Source organism: Jaculus jaculus, chromosome 1 (genome assembly GCF_020740685.1).
Source record: "Jaculus jaculus isolate mJacJac1 chromosome 1, mJacJac1.mat.Y.cur, whole genome shotgun sequence".
NCBI lineage: Eukaryota > Metazoa > Chordata > Mammalia > Rodentia > Dipodidae > Jaculus > Jaculus jaculus.
Genome location: NC_059102.1, coordinates 141,985,827 through 142,001,319, shown reverse-complemented (window position 1 = coordinate 142,001,319; position 15,493 = coordinate 141,985,827). Strand labels below are relative to the sequence as shown.

At 53.1% G+C, this 15,493-nt stretch overlaps 1 protein-coding gene across 10 annotated transcripts in view; it reads left to right on the top strand.

Moving 5' to 3' along the window:
* LOC101593628 (regulator of G protein signaling 3) overlaps positions 1-12,216 on the top strand; it is a 204,278-nt gene extending 192,062 nt beyond the window's left edge. For 8 of the 10 annotated variants that reach the window (XM_045158624.1, XM_045158617.1, XM_004662721.2 and 5 more), the window contains 5 exons: positions 6,772-6,833; positions 9,168-9,269; positions 9,577-9,638; positions 10,196-10,362; positions 11,249-12,216. In XM_045158624.1, coding sequence (XP_045014559.1) covers positions 6,772-6,833; positions 9,168-9,269; positions 9,577-9,638; positions 10,196-10,362; positions 11,249-11,434 — 579 coding nt within the window. In that variant the 3' untranslated portion in view covers positions 11,435-12,216. Of the gene's footprint in view, positions 1-6,771; positions 6,834-8,645; positions 9,074-9,167; positions 9,270-9,576; positions 9,639-10,195; positions 10,363-11,248 lie in introns of those variants that run through there. The other 2 variants (XM_004662727.2, XM_045158685.1) reach the window with 2 other exon arrangements.
* Positions 12,217-15,493: the final 3,277 nt, after the last annotated feature.

The window sequence follows — 15,493 nt, the reverse complement described above, 5'->3', positions numbered from 1 at the left end:
TTATGGCTCTCCTGCTATGTGCCAGGCCCTGTGCTCAGTGCCACATCAAGGGCTGCAGAACTGGTGGGTGAGGCTCGCATGCTCTCTATGTGGGCTGGGAACACACTGCATGGTGACCTTTAAGCCCACCAGCCAATGTGAGCCTGGGCTCTGTCTCTTACTAGTATGTGGTCTTGGGTGAGTCACTGGATCCTCTGAGCCTTGCTTTCCTTCCCTGAAAACTAGGGCTTTGTAGCACTGGAGTGGGTGAGGGTGAGCTGAAAGAGCCTGGGGCCTAAGGACATGATTGACATTACACTTCAGATGAAGCCTTCAGGGAGTGCTCACTTCACTCCTTCATCGAGGGTGACAGCAGTGTGAGGTGTCGTTATGACAATGGTGTGTGGCTAGGTGGGAGTGCAGCTGACCCTTAGACATCTGAGAAACTTCGGGGCCCTCAGCCCTCAGGCAGTGGGGCCTGGACAGCAAGTACATTTAGAATAAGCTGAAATGAGGCTAGAGCAGGGCAATCCTAAGACAGACGCATGCCGTGCGTGCTGCCATTCCCTGTCTAGTCCCGTGGCAGGCAGCACAACACTTTTCTGCCAAGTCACACAACTTCTGAAGCCTTCCCAGCTTCCTAGCCTCTAGAAATACCACAGACCCTGCATGTGGAAAGACACTTTCTTCCTGAAAGATGGTCAGACTGGAAGGAGCTGGGCCCTTACAGGAAGGGCTGTAAACTTTGGGCCCAGAAACTAAATCCCAGAGGGGCTGGGATGAGCTCTGTTTGTTCATCTGAAAGTGATCCTCAAGGTTGTGGCTTTCAAGGCATGGTGTGCTCTGACAACACCAGGGGAGGTTATTTACATGTGACTTCTAGTCCCCAGCCCCTGGCCCTCAGATAGAATTTCCAGGGACGGTGGATGACCAGACTTTGCATTTTAAACAAGTGCCCCTCCAGTCTGTGATGTGTGTCTGACCTTGCGGGCCACTACCACCCAGGGCTGTTTCTTGAACCCAGTGCTATAGACAAAAGCCCAGAACTCTGTTCCATCAAGCCAGGCCACTCCTTTCTGGAGGAGGTTCAGAGAATCAAGGGGCCATCGCCTGCCTTGGGCCTCCCAGTCCTGACCTCCACCAGGTCCTTCCTTTCTTGTTCTGCTCCCTCCACCATTCTCGTTCCAGTGCAAATATTTATATAGAGACATTCACACACATTCACACAAACATCTCAATGTAGTTCCTCAGTTTGGTTGACCCCAGTTCCTATCTGAGGACAGCGGCTTCCACTTGGGACACCAGCAGGCCTGCCCCAACTCTTTCTTACCTCAGATTCTTTCTTTGGCTGCCCAAAGGTCCCACTGGTACCCCCTGTTCCCCATTCTCCACGGTTACTTCCTCCTTGTCACCTCCTGTCTTGGGCTTGAGTGACTGACTGACCTGGCAGAGATCTCAGAGGCCATCCTGAGCCCGATGTTGACCTCCTTCCCATGTGGCCTCCAGGCCTTGTGTCCTTCATCAGCCTCATCCTGCTCCCTCCAGCTGTCAGCTTCGGAAAGGAAGCCATCCTAAGCAGGGGAGACATGAAGCCTAGACTAGACAAGCACTTGGCTTAGTGCCATCCCTCACTGATAGCGGGCCTTAAGCCAATCCTTGCCCTCTCTGAACCGCGGTTTCCTTATTAGAAAGTGTGTGTGATAATGATTCTGCACAGGGCTGCTGGGAAGGTGAACTAGCTTGACAGAGGAGGTTAATGTAGAGTGTGGCACTTGATGCCCGTACAAGGGCAGTGTTGCTGTTTCCTTTTCCTTGCTGGTCAAGATACTCAACCGGAAGCAGCTTATGGAAGGGAGGGGTTAATTTCATTTTTACAGTTTCAAGGGGATGTTTCATCATGTCACAGAAAGCATGGCAGAGCAGACAGCCAGGGCATCACATATTGTCACATCATCTGGGAGGAAGCAGCAAAAGCGAGCTATCTAGGGCTGGCAAGGAGGCTGGACTCCAAAGTTCTAAGGCTAGCCCCTGGTGACACACCTCTTCCAACAAGGATCCATCCCCAAAGGCTCTACCAGCTGGGGATCAAAGATGAAGCTATGGGGGACATTTAACATGCAGACTATCACAGGGAGGATGAGAGGAGCAAGGAAGTGGAACGGCAGCTGGATCAAGTGTGGTAATAGTTTTATCCCCATGTGCAGAAAACCATGGTATTCTTTCCTGACCGTCACATTTCTAGTTCATTAATTTATTCAGTCATGTATTTATTTCTGAGAGAGGGTCTCACACTATAGCCTAGGCTGGCCTCAAACTCACGACAATCCTCCCGCTTCAGCCTCATGAATGCTGAGATTACAAGATTGAGCCACCACTTCTGGTGGTCGGCTTATAGGGAGGTGCTGAGACTGTTTTGTGCCAGGCCACATAGTGAGTCATTTGGCTCTACCTGGAGCTCTGCACATTTCATGCTGACGAAGGGTCAAGGGTAGGGGCTAGCAGAAGGGGAGGTAGCATGTTCCCCTAAGACTTCTACTATCCTGGCTTGGGCCTGGCTCGCCGGGATCCAGAGAAGAGGTGAAGAGGGCAAAGTCTTCAGCTGGGGAGCCAGGTAGATCTGTTGGGGTCTCAGCGCTGCCTCCTCCTTTCTGGCTCTGAAACCTTGGCTGACCTACTTCTTTCTCTGAACTCCACTTTCCTCTTGTCAAATGGGACAGTGAAGGGTTCCTAAGATTGGCCCAGGGATTCAAAGCAGTAGTGCATAGAAAGCTCTTTGCTGGAAGCATTTAAAAAAAAAAAAACAAAAACACCAGAGCACAGGACATTGATCTTATGATAATGTAAGACCCAGGAAAGCCAGGCAGAGATGGCATAGCCTTGGGCTGGTCATGTGTGCTGCGGTGTGGATAAGCTGTAGTTGCTTGCTACAGGGTGACAGTCCCAGTTTTGCACCTGTCCTACTGCCTCCATCCTGCCCCCGTGCATCCTGAGAAAATTCTACCGTGAGTTGGAGTTAGAGCCACACAGACTTCCGAGGTGGTCTGCTTGGTCTTGGTAGTCTCAAAGGAGGGCCACTGAGGTGGGGAGAACTATGGGGTTAACTAGTGTACCGCCCACTGGGCCCATGTGTCCAGCTAAATTGGTCCAGGGCACCCCCTGCTGCTAGGGTTTGGTGGCTCTGCAGAGAGGATCCAGTGGGTCTGTAGTCAGGACTGTCCCTGGGTCTCCAGAGGAGCCCCACTGGGTGAATCTGTGTCTGAGCCCAGGACGCTGACATTGTGTGGCACCCCAGCCTGGTGTGGTCATTCTTTGACAGTGAGGAGAACATGGGCGATGGTCCTTCCCTGGCCATTTCTTCCCTGCCCTCCCGGGGGGCTGTCAATGGAGGGTGCCAGCCCACAGTGCTAAGCTTCCAGCTGAGGTCTCAGGCAGACCAGAGAACTCTGAAATGCCCTCCAGATTCAGGGTGTGATAATGCTTTCAAGGGTTCTATTTTCAAGAAAGCCTAAAGAAGGATTATTTCCCATGTCCAAGTAAGTAAGTTTGGCATTTAGACCACACATGGGGTCCAGCTTGGCAGCCATATATGTGACCCCAGCAGTCAGAAACCAACTAGAGTCCTGATCACAAAGGTACTCTGGACCCCCACTGGGATATGGATTCAGACCCCAAATTAACTGAGGCTTGCCAGCTAAGGAGCCCAGCCATGTGACCTCACTGCTCTGGGCCTCAGTTTCTTTGGCTGCAAGCTGGGCAGAAAGACAGCAAATAGCTCTTAGAGTTGTTGTAAGGATTAAATTAGGATAAATTAAATTAAGGATAATATACATTGGCACACTTTCACACAGCACCTGGCATATAGTGAGTACCCAGCAAATGATCACAAACCCCACAATAGTTGGTGGGTGCTGAGCACCTCCCCCATGTTTACTTGTTCAGATCTCACAGCTTGGAGGTGGTGGATCTTGTTAGTTATGATGCTCATTTTTCCAATGAAGGAACTGAGGCCCAGAGAGCATATGGAACACAGCGAAGGTCAATTAGCTAATGTGTGTTTGAGCTAGGATTCAAATCCAGGCCATTTAGAGGTTACACTCTTAATCGTGAGTATCATTACAGTGGTAATGACAATAAGAATTACAGTTATCATTCCAAGAGGCAGTGAGATCCCAGTCCCTAGAGGTGATGAGGTGAGGCTAGGAAGGCCCAGGGGATCCCGCAGGCATGTAGGGGAGGGCCAGTGGCTCTGGGCTCACCTCTGTCTCCTTGGAGGGGCTGGTGGAAGGAGCTTCCCTTTGCAAGCTTGGCCCTGAGCGGGTATTTTAGTTACTTTCTCATTTCTGTAATCAAATATCTGACCAGAAGCACTTTAAGGCAGGAAGGGGCTTGTTTTGGAGGTTACAGTCTGTCACAGCATGGAAGGCATGGCAGCAGGAGCATGAAGCAGCTGGTCACATCGGCACAGGCAAGCAGGAATGGGAGTGACGAGCGCTGCTGTTCAGCCAGCTGTCTCCTTTTCACAGAGTCCAGGACCCCAGCCCATGGAATCGTGCTGCCCACCTTAGCTGGGTCTTCCCACCTGAAATAGCTCTAGTTGAGATAATCCTTCACAGCCATGCCCAAAAGCTAATCTAATTTAGGCAGCCCCTCACAGGCATGCCCAGAGATTTAGTTTTCTTGGTAATTCTAGGTTCTATCATTGACAATCAATATAAACCATTATAGCTGGGTGTGATGGCACACGCCTTTAGTCCCAGCACTCCGGAGGCTGAGTAGGCCTCAGTAGGAGGCCAAGGTAGGAGGATCACCATGAGTTCGAGGCCACCCTGAGACTACATAATTAATTCCCAGATCAGTCTGAGCTAGAGTGAAACCTTACCTCATAAAAATCAAACATATATATATATATATATATATATATATATACACACACACACACACACACACACATACATACATACACACACACCATTACAGTGGGCCTGGAGAAAGAGGGTCTTGGGGGTCACTCTGAACCCATTCAAGGCCTAAGGTTGTATCCAGCATGCAGATTTGGGAGGTTCAAGGATTATGACTCAGACCTTGCCTTTCCATCACAGTCTCTGATCTTTCTGGCCACAGGCCTCCCCTTTCTCGGGTGCCCAGGTTTCCTGGCTACTTGTGGGAGCTGAGTACAGAGCTGCCCAGGCCTCAGTCATAATGCTGGATTTGAATTGGTCCCTGCTGAAGACACTCCCCCTCCCCCTGCCACCCCTAGTGGAAGGAAAAGCCCATTTCCCAGAAGTGCAGAAGCTGGGGATGGTGGCCTGTGGGAGTGGTCCCCAGGCCCATTGTGTGGGGCTGATAAAGTGCGGAAGCTGAGGTTAGAATGGGAGGAAACCCAGCTCAGTGGGCCTTTTCCCACGGGTGGGGGCTCTGATCATTGCTGAGCAAGGTTTGAGACTACAGCCTGTGGGGGTGGGGGTGGGGGAGGAGCTACTGAGGGCACTGTGTGTACCACGGCTGTGCACGGGAGCCCCGACTTCATCCCGTTCTTGGAGGCTGCCCATCATCGTGCCTCCACCATTGCTACAAAGCAAAGCTGAAGGGCTGGAAGACATCTACTGAGTTGCTGGTGGCAGGACCTATGCCCAGGCTCCCCAGCACGTGGGTGTGGGCGTGTGTCGCCGTGTGCACGTACACACACGTTTCCCGCTCTGGTGGGGGCAGCAGTCTCAGGAAGGAGGCAGCTTTTCCTGAGTCTTTCCCTGGAAACACAGTGTGGCATTCTGCTACTTGACATGCTGCTGTCACTTAAATGTTAGCTGTCCCTGGGGCAAGTGGCTCTGTTCCTTTGTTTACTTTATGAACCTACTATGAGGATTAATGGGACAGAAGCTACCTTATGTCCATTTTAATCTCATCTATAATGTGAGCTCCATAAGTGAAAGTGTAATTTATTCATCCACCTGCAGAGCCAGGAGGATCCCTGGGGCTTGCTGGACAGCCAGACTAGCCTACTTGGCCAGCTCTAGGCCAAAGAGAGACCTTGTCTCAAAGGTGGATGGTGTACCTGATGAACAATACCCAATACCCAAGGTGGTCCTATGCTGGCGTCCATACACATGCTCACACATGCACACGCACCTCCACACACACACACTCACCTCCATGCACACAGGACATACACACACACACATACAAAATAAAAAAGGAGTTCAATGGCCAGGCGTGGTGGTGCACACCTTTAATCCCAGCACTTGGGAAGCAGAGGTAGGAGGATCGCTGTGAGTTCGAGGCCACCCTGAAACTCCATAGTGAATTCCAGGTCAGCCTGAGCTAGAGTGAGACCCTACCTTGAAATGTACAAGGAGGTGCATGCATCTGAAGTTCGTTTGTAGTGGCTAGAGGCCCTGGCACACCCATTCTTCCCCTCTCAAATATAAACAAAGTATTAAAAAATGTTTTAAAAAAGGAAATTAAGGAATAAACCCTCAGGAAGGGGCAGTAATTGGCCAAGGCTCACAGCAGAAGATTATCTGGAGCCCCACTCACCCACTATTCCAGCTGCCTGAGCAGTGATGTATCTCCAACTCCATCCTCTGCTTCTCACCAGCTAGCTTAGAGGGGATCTCTTGGCCTGGGGGCGGTGGAGGGGTGTGCTCTGCCTCTGAACAGGCCACGCCCAGTCAAGGGGTCTCTCTCCCTCTTCTGTCCTGTCAAGCATGGGGTGCTTGGAGCGATGTGTCTCAGGGGCTCTTGTAGCTGTGGGCTCCTAAACACTAAATGACATTGTATCTGTGTTGTCTGCAGATGAGCGGGCCTGATCTTGGGGATGATGATGACACCTCCCGGAAGAGAAAGAGCAAAAACCTGTAGGTTGGAAAGACCCTCATCCTCATTCTTCCTCCTTGTCTGGGAGCTCCTTCTTGGCACCCCCATTTCCTCTGCCGCAGGAAGGGGCTCTTCTGGATGGGGAATGGCTGGGGAGAAGGAAGGGCTGCATCTAGTCACTGCCAAGAACTTAAACAGACACCAAGGGACAGTGGGATCTTGACCTTTTGTGGTGGCCACAGGGTAGGTCATCCTAAGTGAGAGGTGTGACTTGGTGCCTAGAAGCTACAGCGAACCAGAGGTGCAGCCAGGGTCCTGTGGTCCTGCCCAGCCTCTGAGTCATTCTGTGACGTGGACAAATCCTTGGCACCCTCTGGGCCTTTGAGCGACCTGAGAAAGGGCTGAACTGACAGTTTCCCTTTCTCCCGTGGAGCTCCTGAATGCTGTTTCAGGAATTGCCAGGAGGGGGTGCTGTTGACTTAGCTTCAGTGTCCCAAGTGCCCCAAACCTTTCAGGCCATGTCCAGCCCCCCCCCCCCCACCTCATTGCTTCTGGAGATTTGTTTATGGTGCCTCTTGACAAAGTCTGTGTGCTGTTTCCGATGGTCGGGTCCTCCTGTTTCCTTGTACCCCAAGGCATGAGCCTCTGGAGATAGGAGGAGCAGACTTATGGGCACCCACCATTGAGCAGGAGCCCAGGGGGACGAAGGTACCCTGTGTATTGAATCTCACCTGAGGCCCATCCCCACTGTGGCTCCTTGAGCTCTCACCGCTGGTACCAGTTCTGAGCTGAGGGTCCCTGCACCCCACACGGGGCTCCCAGGAAGCAGGCTTCTTGCTGGCTGATCCCTAGGACTCTCCTGAGATTTTCCATCCTCAACCAGAGAGAACTAAGGGCTGGTCTCTGGACTCTTTGGCTTTATCTCATTGGATTGGAACCTACTACTGAGGGAATCCATCTCTGGGCAGCTGCCCCAGGCCTCCAGGATAGATGTGACCACAGTGTTCTATGCCCCAGCGCCTTTGCACTAGGTGCTGGCTGTATGCAGCCTTTTATCCTGAGCCCTAAACACCCAAGCTGGTGGGAGCTGCATCACCCCTGCTTAACAGGGAATGTGATGCCCAGAGGTGTTAAACTGGACAAAGGGCACACAGCAGCTGAGTGTGCGGACCTGGGCTCTGAACTCAAGGCTGGCGAGCTCCAGAGGTGGGCAGTCGGTCTCCTCCAGGACAGCGCCGCCACTTACCTAAACCACACAGGGATCTCATAGGTCCTGGGGCCATTTAAGCTTAAGTAACCACAGAAGGATAAATTCCATACACTCTTGTGAAAAGTTTAATTATTTAAATTCTTTGGTACTTAGTAATCATGATAATAAGCTCTCCATCTGACTCCTTGGTTTTAGTCAGCACTTTACAACTTCAGAAGGATGGAGACCCAAACTGAAAATGAAAAAAGAAAAATTATTCAATCACAAAACTGTGCATAAAAATAATGAAACTTTCAAATTATTTTTAAAGTGCATAGGGTTTGCATTTCTGGTTATTCAAACTTAATGCCCTGAGATTTTGCCTAACCCCCCGCCATGCCCCCATATATTCATGGATATCTTTTGGGAGCGCTCCTGTGCAGGGACCAGGGACTAAGGGAGAAAAGTAGAGCAGAAGGTCTTTAACCCCTTTCTTGCCAGCAGCTTTCTGGAGGCTCAAATTTGCCTCTGGGAGGAGCAGCCTGGCTAAAAATGGTTCTTGGCTAAAAATAGCCAGTCCTGCTACCCTGGTGGGAAGAGCCTCCTTCCCTCCCTTTCCTGCCCCACAATTTGCTGACTTGATCCCCAACTCCTCCCTGTTGCCATGGTAAAAAGGAGGCTGGTCACAAATAAATGGGTCTGGCTTCCTACTGGAGGCGGGGCCCCAGAGGTTGTCCCTTGCAGACACATGCCCCTTTCACAACTGCCTCTCAGGGTTGGCCAGAAGGGCTGTTTTTTCTCTGCTCCCCCTCTGGGCCCTCCCATTTCCTGGCTCCGCCTGTCTGAGTCCCAGCCTGGGTTTGTGCCGGGGAGTCCAGTGTCCAGCCAGGGATCCAGTGAGGGCGTGAGCTCAAGCACTCTGGGATCCGCAGCCTGGACCCTCCTGCCGCAGCAGCCCAGCCCCAGGTGGGAGGCGCGTAGGTGCTTCGTGGACAGTGTCCTGGGCTTCAAGGTGGGGGGCTCTCCAGAGATGCTCCGGGGCATGTATCTCACACGCAATGGGAACCTACAGAGGCGGCACACCATGAAGGAGTAGGTACCCCAGCCCACGACCTCATGCACCCCATGTTTGTAAGGGGTTGTGCGGACCAGGCTGATCACTCCTCCTCTGCTTCTACCCTCCCAGAGCCAAGGACATGAAGAACAAGCTGGCCATCTTCAGGCGACGGAATGAATCTCCGGGCTCCCAGCAGGCTGGCAAGACAGACAAGATGACGAAGTCCTTTAAGTAAGTTCCTCTGGGAACCGTGGGACACTTGGGCACTTGACCCTTGCAGAGCCAGGTGGGCAGTGAGGTTGGAAAAGGGCTTTGTCCACTGGTTCCCACTCTGGGGAGATGGAGGGACTTTTGTGGGAGAGCCTGACACCCTGCAAGCAGCGCCCTTGGAGAGCTGCTGTCCTGAGGAAGGAAGCCCAGGCAAGGTTAGGGTGGGGGCTGAGAGCGACCCTAGGCCTGAGGCAGCTGAGAGAAGGAATGCCCCCCCACCCCGTGGCCCCAGTCTCATGGCCCTCGTGGTTCCTGTCCTCACCCCCAGGCCCACCTCGGAGGAAGCTCTGAAATGGAGTGAGTCCCTGGAGAAGCTGCTGCTTCACAGACGTAAGTAGGGCCAGCCGCACTGTCTCCCCTTGCCTTCCCCCTCGCCGCCTCTCCGCAGCTGACTTTGTCTCTCCTGGGCCCAGCCAGGTATCCTTCCCGCTAGGGAAAGGCTTGGTCCAAGTAGGGTCTTTGACTGGGCCTGAGAGTCAGCTCCTGCCAGCCCTTCTGTGCCCATGGGAGCTAGCTGTGCCTGCCACGGGCCGTTGGGACCTGTGTGCTCAGACCATATTCCCAGAATAACAATAAACATTTCCATGTACTGAGGGCTCTTGGTGTGCCAAATGTGCCTGCCGCCTCATGGGCAGGATCCCTTCTGATTGCCACAGGGTTCCAGGAGACGGGATGAGTGATCCTTGTTTTACAGATGAAGGTATTAAGGAATAGATAGGGGACAGATGTGGCCAAAGCCCCGAACATGACATTCACAGGGTCAGCACCATGTCACCAGTGCTCCGGGATGTCTGGGAAGGAGAATGGGAACCCAGCATGTCCCCCCTCAAGGTCCTGGGAGAAGGTGTGTTGGCTGTGCCTCTCACTCTGGTCTGGTTTTCTCACAGATGGCTTAGAAGTGTTCCAGGCTTTCCTACGCACTGAGTTCAGCGAGGAGAACCTGGAGTTCTGGCTGGCCTGTGAGGACTTCAAGAAGGTCAAGTCGCAGTCCAAGATGGCAGCCAAAGCCAAGAAGATCTTTGCTGAATTCATCGCAATTCAGGCATGCAAGGAGGTAGGACTGCAGGCCCTTGGTCCCCATGGCCTTGGGGTCCTTCCACTGCAAGGAGTTGGCTCAGGAAAGGGAGAAACCAGAGCAACTCTTAGAGTCCCGTCTGCCAGGTGGAGCCAGGCAAGACCAGGATTCAGTTCATAGTAAGACTGGCCCTGTCCAGGCACTGCTGGGTGTCTGCACATGCTGTGTCCTTTATGTGCGCTCTCACACGCTTATTCCTCATGACAGTCTCACAAACAGATCTGAGGAGAGTCTGATTTTATCTTATGTCTAAATATTTTATTTATTTTAGAGAGAGTGAGAGAGAAAGAGGTGCGCGCGCACATACACACAGAGGAAGAGAGAGAGAGAGAGAATATGAATGCAAACTAACTCCAGACACATGTGCCACTTTGTAGATCTGGCTTTACATGGGTACTGGGGAATCAAACTGGGGTCCTTTGGCTTTGCAGGCAAGTGCCTTAACTATTGAGCTACCTCTTCAGCCCTAATATTTATTTTAAAACTGAGGGGAGTCAGCTTAATCATAGAAGGGAATCCTCATAGACTGCCTGTTGTGTGCCAAGTTCCAAGTTTGGAGGAACGTGTTACATAACCTGGAGATAGAAAACCCAAGTGAAGGCCACACAGATGTCACCCTGCTGTATATGAACTGGTTGCCTGGTGGTGTTGCTTGCCCTGTTAACTGCACCACCATCAGCAAATGACTACACCAGGACTTGGGTCCTGTGGCCTGAAGGCCTCCACCACTGAGACCCCTTGTGATATGATGTGCGGTGCAAGGGAGACTAGAGGTGGGAGATTGTACCGGCTCCTGCCCCCGATTTCTTGGCCTCCAGACTCACGCCCTCACAGAAGTCCTGACTGTGACCCTGTGACTCCACAGGTAAACCTGGACTCGTACACACGGGAGCACACCAGGGACAACCTGCAGAGCGTCACGCGGGGCTGCTTTGACCTGGCTCAGAAGCGTATCTTCGGGCTCATGGAGAAGGACTCATACCCTCGCTTTCTTCGCTCTGACCTCTACCTGGACCTCATTAACCAGAAGAAGATGAGTCCCCCACTTTAGGGACCACCGGTATACTGCTCACATTCACACCGAGTAAAGTGGGCCCCCCGCCCACTAGCCTCCTTCCCCGCCACGACTGAGGGGGCAAGCAAGTCCCCAGAGGCTGTATCTCCAGACAGATAGATGGACATTTGGATTCGAGGCCTGGACTGAGAGGGGCCCAGGCTGCTGTGGGAGAAGGACTGGTCACATCAGGTCCCCACCACTCCGGTACGAGGGAGCCCAAGGGTCCTGACAGATCAGGGGTCCTGGTGGAGCATAGATGGGGGGCTGTAGCTCCCTGCTTTGGAGATTTGGAGACTTCGCACTGACCAAGTTCTTTAGAGAACTGGCTGGGGGTGGGGGGACAAGAGACCCAGGCCTGGGCTCTGGGGCCATCCTGGGGGCCGCTGGGTCTTGCAGCTCAGACTCCCCCCCCCCCCATTGAGTCTTATTTATTTAAATGGTAGTTGGATGTTTGGCACTTGTCCTGTAATAGGAAACCGTTGCCCATCAGTTTTTTCTAACTTACAATACAAGTGCAATATTTTAACCAATGCCTTGTGAAAGCCACTGGTGAGGTGGACACAGTTCTCCAGTTTCAGGGCATTTGCTGGTCCTGGGAACCAGTGGTGGCAGCTGGGCCTTCTGGACTGATGAGGTCCAGAGGGACGCTGTAGTCTGACCACCACAGAATGTGATGCCTCCTGAGTGGGGCGTCCCTCAAGGGTTCCAGGAAAGCATGGTACCCTCAGGCCACACAGTAGCCAAGTGCTGGAGCAAATAAAAGGCCTGCGTTATTATTTCTAGTCTTTGTGTGTTCCTGGTGTTGAACCTTAGCAGCGGCCTGGGGTGGGAGGCCTGGGTCATGACTTGATGTCTCAGCTGTGGTTCCTTCTCTGACTACCACCTGCCGTCCACCCTGGGGCCACAGACACCGGCACACTAGGGACAGCTGCTCTTGAACTAACTGCCTCTGTGCTGGGCCTGCACCACACACTTCAGATTACATCTTTTCTCCACTTTACAGATGAGGAGAGTAAAGCAGACAGGTCGAGCGACTTGGGTAAGGTCCCTAGGCAGCAGTTGGCAGAGACAGGGTCCACTGGTTGTGAAGCTTGGGCCCTGGATCGTTGTGCTCTCCCACCATGGGATGGCATCTTAGGATGGTCACTCGCTGGCTAGATGACCTTTGGCCTCTTCCCCCACTTTGCCCCACCATACCCTGAGGGCCAGGCTCTCTTGGGGTCAGTCCTAGCTCTGCTACTTCCTATTAGCCTAATGGAACTTTGAGGTGTGTACCAGGATGGTAGAGGTGGTTGGGGCCAGAGCCTTGGGTAGTGTGGCAACAGACTCACAAGGCCTCCTAGAAAGAAGGAAGAGCTGGAGAGGTGACTGGAGGCAGTGCTGAGTCCCTCTGAGACCTTGGCGCAAGTCTCTGTCCTCTGTGCCTTTGTTTCCCTTTCTATCTAGCAAACAAAGAAAGGAAAGGCTGGCCCCACAGACCCCAGGGTAGGACCTGACCCTCTCACCTTAGCAGTGGGCAGTAGAGGTCCTAATACCCAGGCAAAGCTGGTGCCCAAGCCAGCCCCTATGCCCACACATTCAACCTCCCAGGGCACAGGGGAGGGCATGGTCTGGAATGGGACTGGCTCTGGTGGGCAGGTTCTGGAAAAGTTGGGTAGAGCTGGAGCAGGAGGGTCTGGGCATCATCTCCTTGGCTCCTTTCCTGGTCTCGAGTCCTGGGCTTAGGTCTACGTGTGGGAGATCTGGACACTGGAGAACGCAGGCCTGGCAGTCTCCCTGACATGCCATGTCGGTCCCTGCACAGAGAGAGAATCAGAACTGGTGATCTCCGGAGGACATTGGGGAGTTTGGAAGTGACAGAACTGCAGGAGCCTCAGACCAGGCCTGTGTGTATAGAGGAATACCTGGTCTTGTTCTCCGGCTGTCGCATTCCCTCCTTGGTCAGCCCTGGCAAGCAGCATCATAGTCAGGTGCAGCTATGCTGTCTCCAAAGGCTGCTCGGGCCATGGAATAGGTAGCACTGGGTGGGAGTCTCGCCGTTGCTACGACTCGCTCTGTAACCTTGGCTGATCACTGCAGGGCTCCTAGCTTGCAAAGTAAAGATGTCATTGCCGTCTCAGCTGTGGGCTGAAGACCCAGTACCCTAACCCTATCCCCAGAGCTAGTCATTGAGCCTGTTTGGCCTTGTAAACCACGAAGGTTTTCCCTGTCGTGGAGCCTTGTTGAGGCTGAAAGTGAGGGGAGCAGAGCTGCCCTCCTAATTCAGAGCAAGTGGATTTCTCGGGCTTCTTCCAGGAGGCTCAGGAAGCGCTGAAAGGCTTCTCCTTGCCTCCCTCCACCCCAAGGCAAAGCTGGGTCAGAGACTCTTGCATCCCACCTGGCCTGGCTTCTCTCTGGCATCTTTTGTTTGGAGGAACCACTGTCTTTACCAAAAAAATTCCCATTCTTTTTCTTTTACTTTTTTTTGGGGGGTGGTGGTGGGGGTATTCCAGGACTTCAGCCATGAGCCAGGCCCTCCACCTTCCCCAACCCCCAAGTTGCCATGGAAACCAAAGTCCAGGAGAACAAAGTCAGGCAGATGGAATTCCCATTTCAGAAGGCCCCACTGCCTGCTTTCCATTACTCACACCCATCCCCTTGGCCACAGAGTGCCTTTGGCTGCGCCGAACAGCTGGAAACCAGACTGGGAAGGCATCAGGTCCTCATGGCCTGGCCCTACCTGGGCTTCAGAGGAGGACAGGATGGGGATTGGTTAGGCCTGTCTCCTTACCTCTTCAGGGTGGTTGAGCTGGTCCTTACTCTGCTGTCATCTGTGACGGCTTCTTTCTCTGACTATCTAGTGCTGGTCAGTGTGTGTGTGTTGGGGGGGGGGGTGTCATGCTGGGAGGTTGTCATGTGTGGATTCCTCCCTGGGAAGACTGAAGCTTGGCAAGGGTAGAAGGTTTAAACCTTGGGGGCCAGGCTCTCTTGGGGTCAGTCCCTAGCTCTGCTGCTTCCTATTAGCCTTGAACCTGTGAATAAATTGTCCAGCGCCTCTGCCTCAGGTCTCTCGTCGCTGCGTTGTGAGAGGCAGCGATAGCTCAGAGTTGCAATGTTGAGCAGGGCTGCAAAAGTGGTCACTCAAGAGTCAGTCCTGGCAGAAGTATGTGCTCCTTAAATGCAAGCTGCTGTTGGTGACAGTACTGGGGATCCTGGGTGAGTGACCTCAGGCCTGAGCCCTAACCTGACCCGAGCAAATGGGCAGTCTTTGGTCTTGGCCCCTCCTGCACCCTTGCGTTCCGCAGGACCAGTGTTGCTGGAGGGCAAAGCCATGTGTTCCTGGGAGTAAGTCAGAGACAGCCTGTCCCAACTGCTGCCCAGCCTTGGTTTGGCTGAGGGCGGCTGGGGTCAATTGGAAGGGTGAGAGGAAAGGGCACAGCATTGCCACTCCATTGGATGCCAGGGGACTTAGCATTGCCTGTGCCAGTCCAAGCAGACTCCTTGTGGGTGAGTCAAGGACCTCATGCCCAAATCACTATGTGAGCAACCTGTTCTCCTGGCCTGGCCTGGCCTGGTTCAGCATGGCACTGCCAGGGCCCCTGGCCTCCGTAACCTGGAAGAGACCATCGGGTCCAAACTACACCTCTTCCCATGTTTGTGTTTGTATCCCTTTCCTGACAGGCAACTTGTTATCTCTTGAGGTAGCTCAGGAGGACCTGGGAGTTTCATGGAGGTTCTTAAGTTCCTGCCACCTCCATCTTGAGGCTGCAATCCTGGGACAGGTCCAAGAAGGTCTGTGGCCCCAGCAGCTACCTACAGACTCACCAGTTCTCCAGTCTGTTCCTCAGATTCCTAATCTACCTCCTGGCCTCTGTGTTTCCTGGTGGCTTTACCAGCTGCCCCTTGGCCTAGATCCCATACACTCATATCCTACTCCAGGAAGCCTCTCTGATATATCCTTGTGCCCCCCCACCCCAAATCCGAGACTCCTGACACCCTTGGCCCAGCGCTGCCTCATAGCACTAGACCCTCAAGCCAAGCTCCTTGTTTGCTATTGTATTGCTTACAACATCT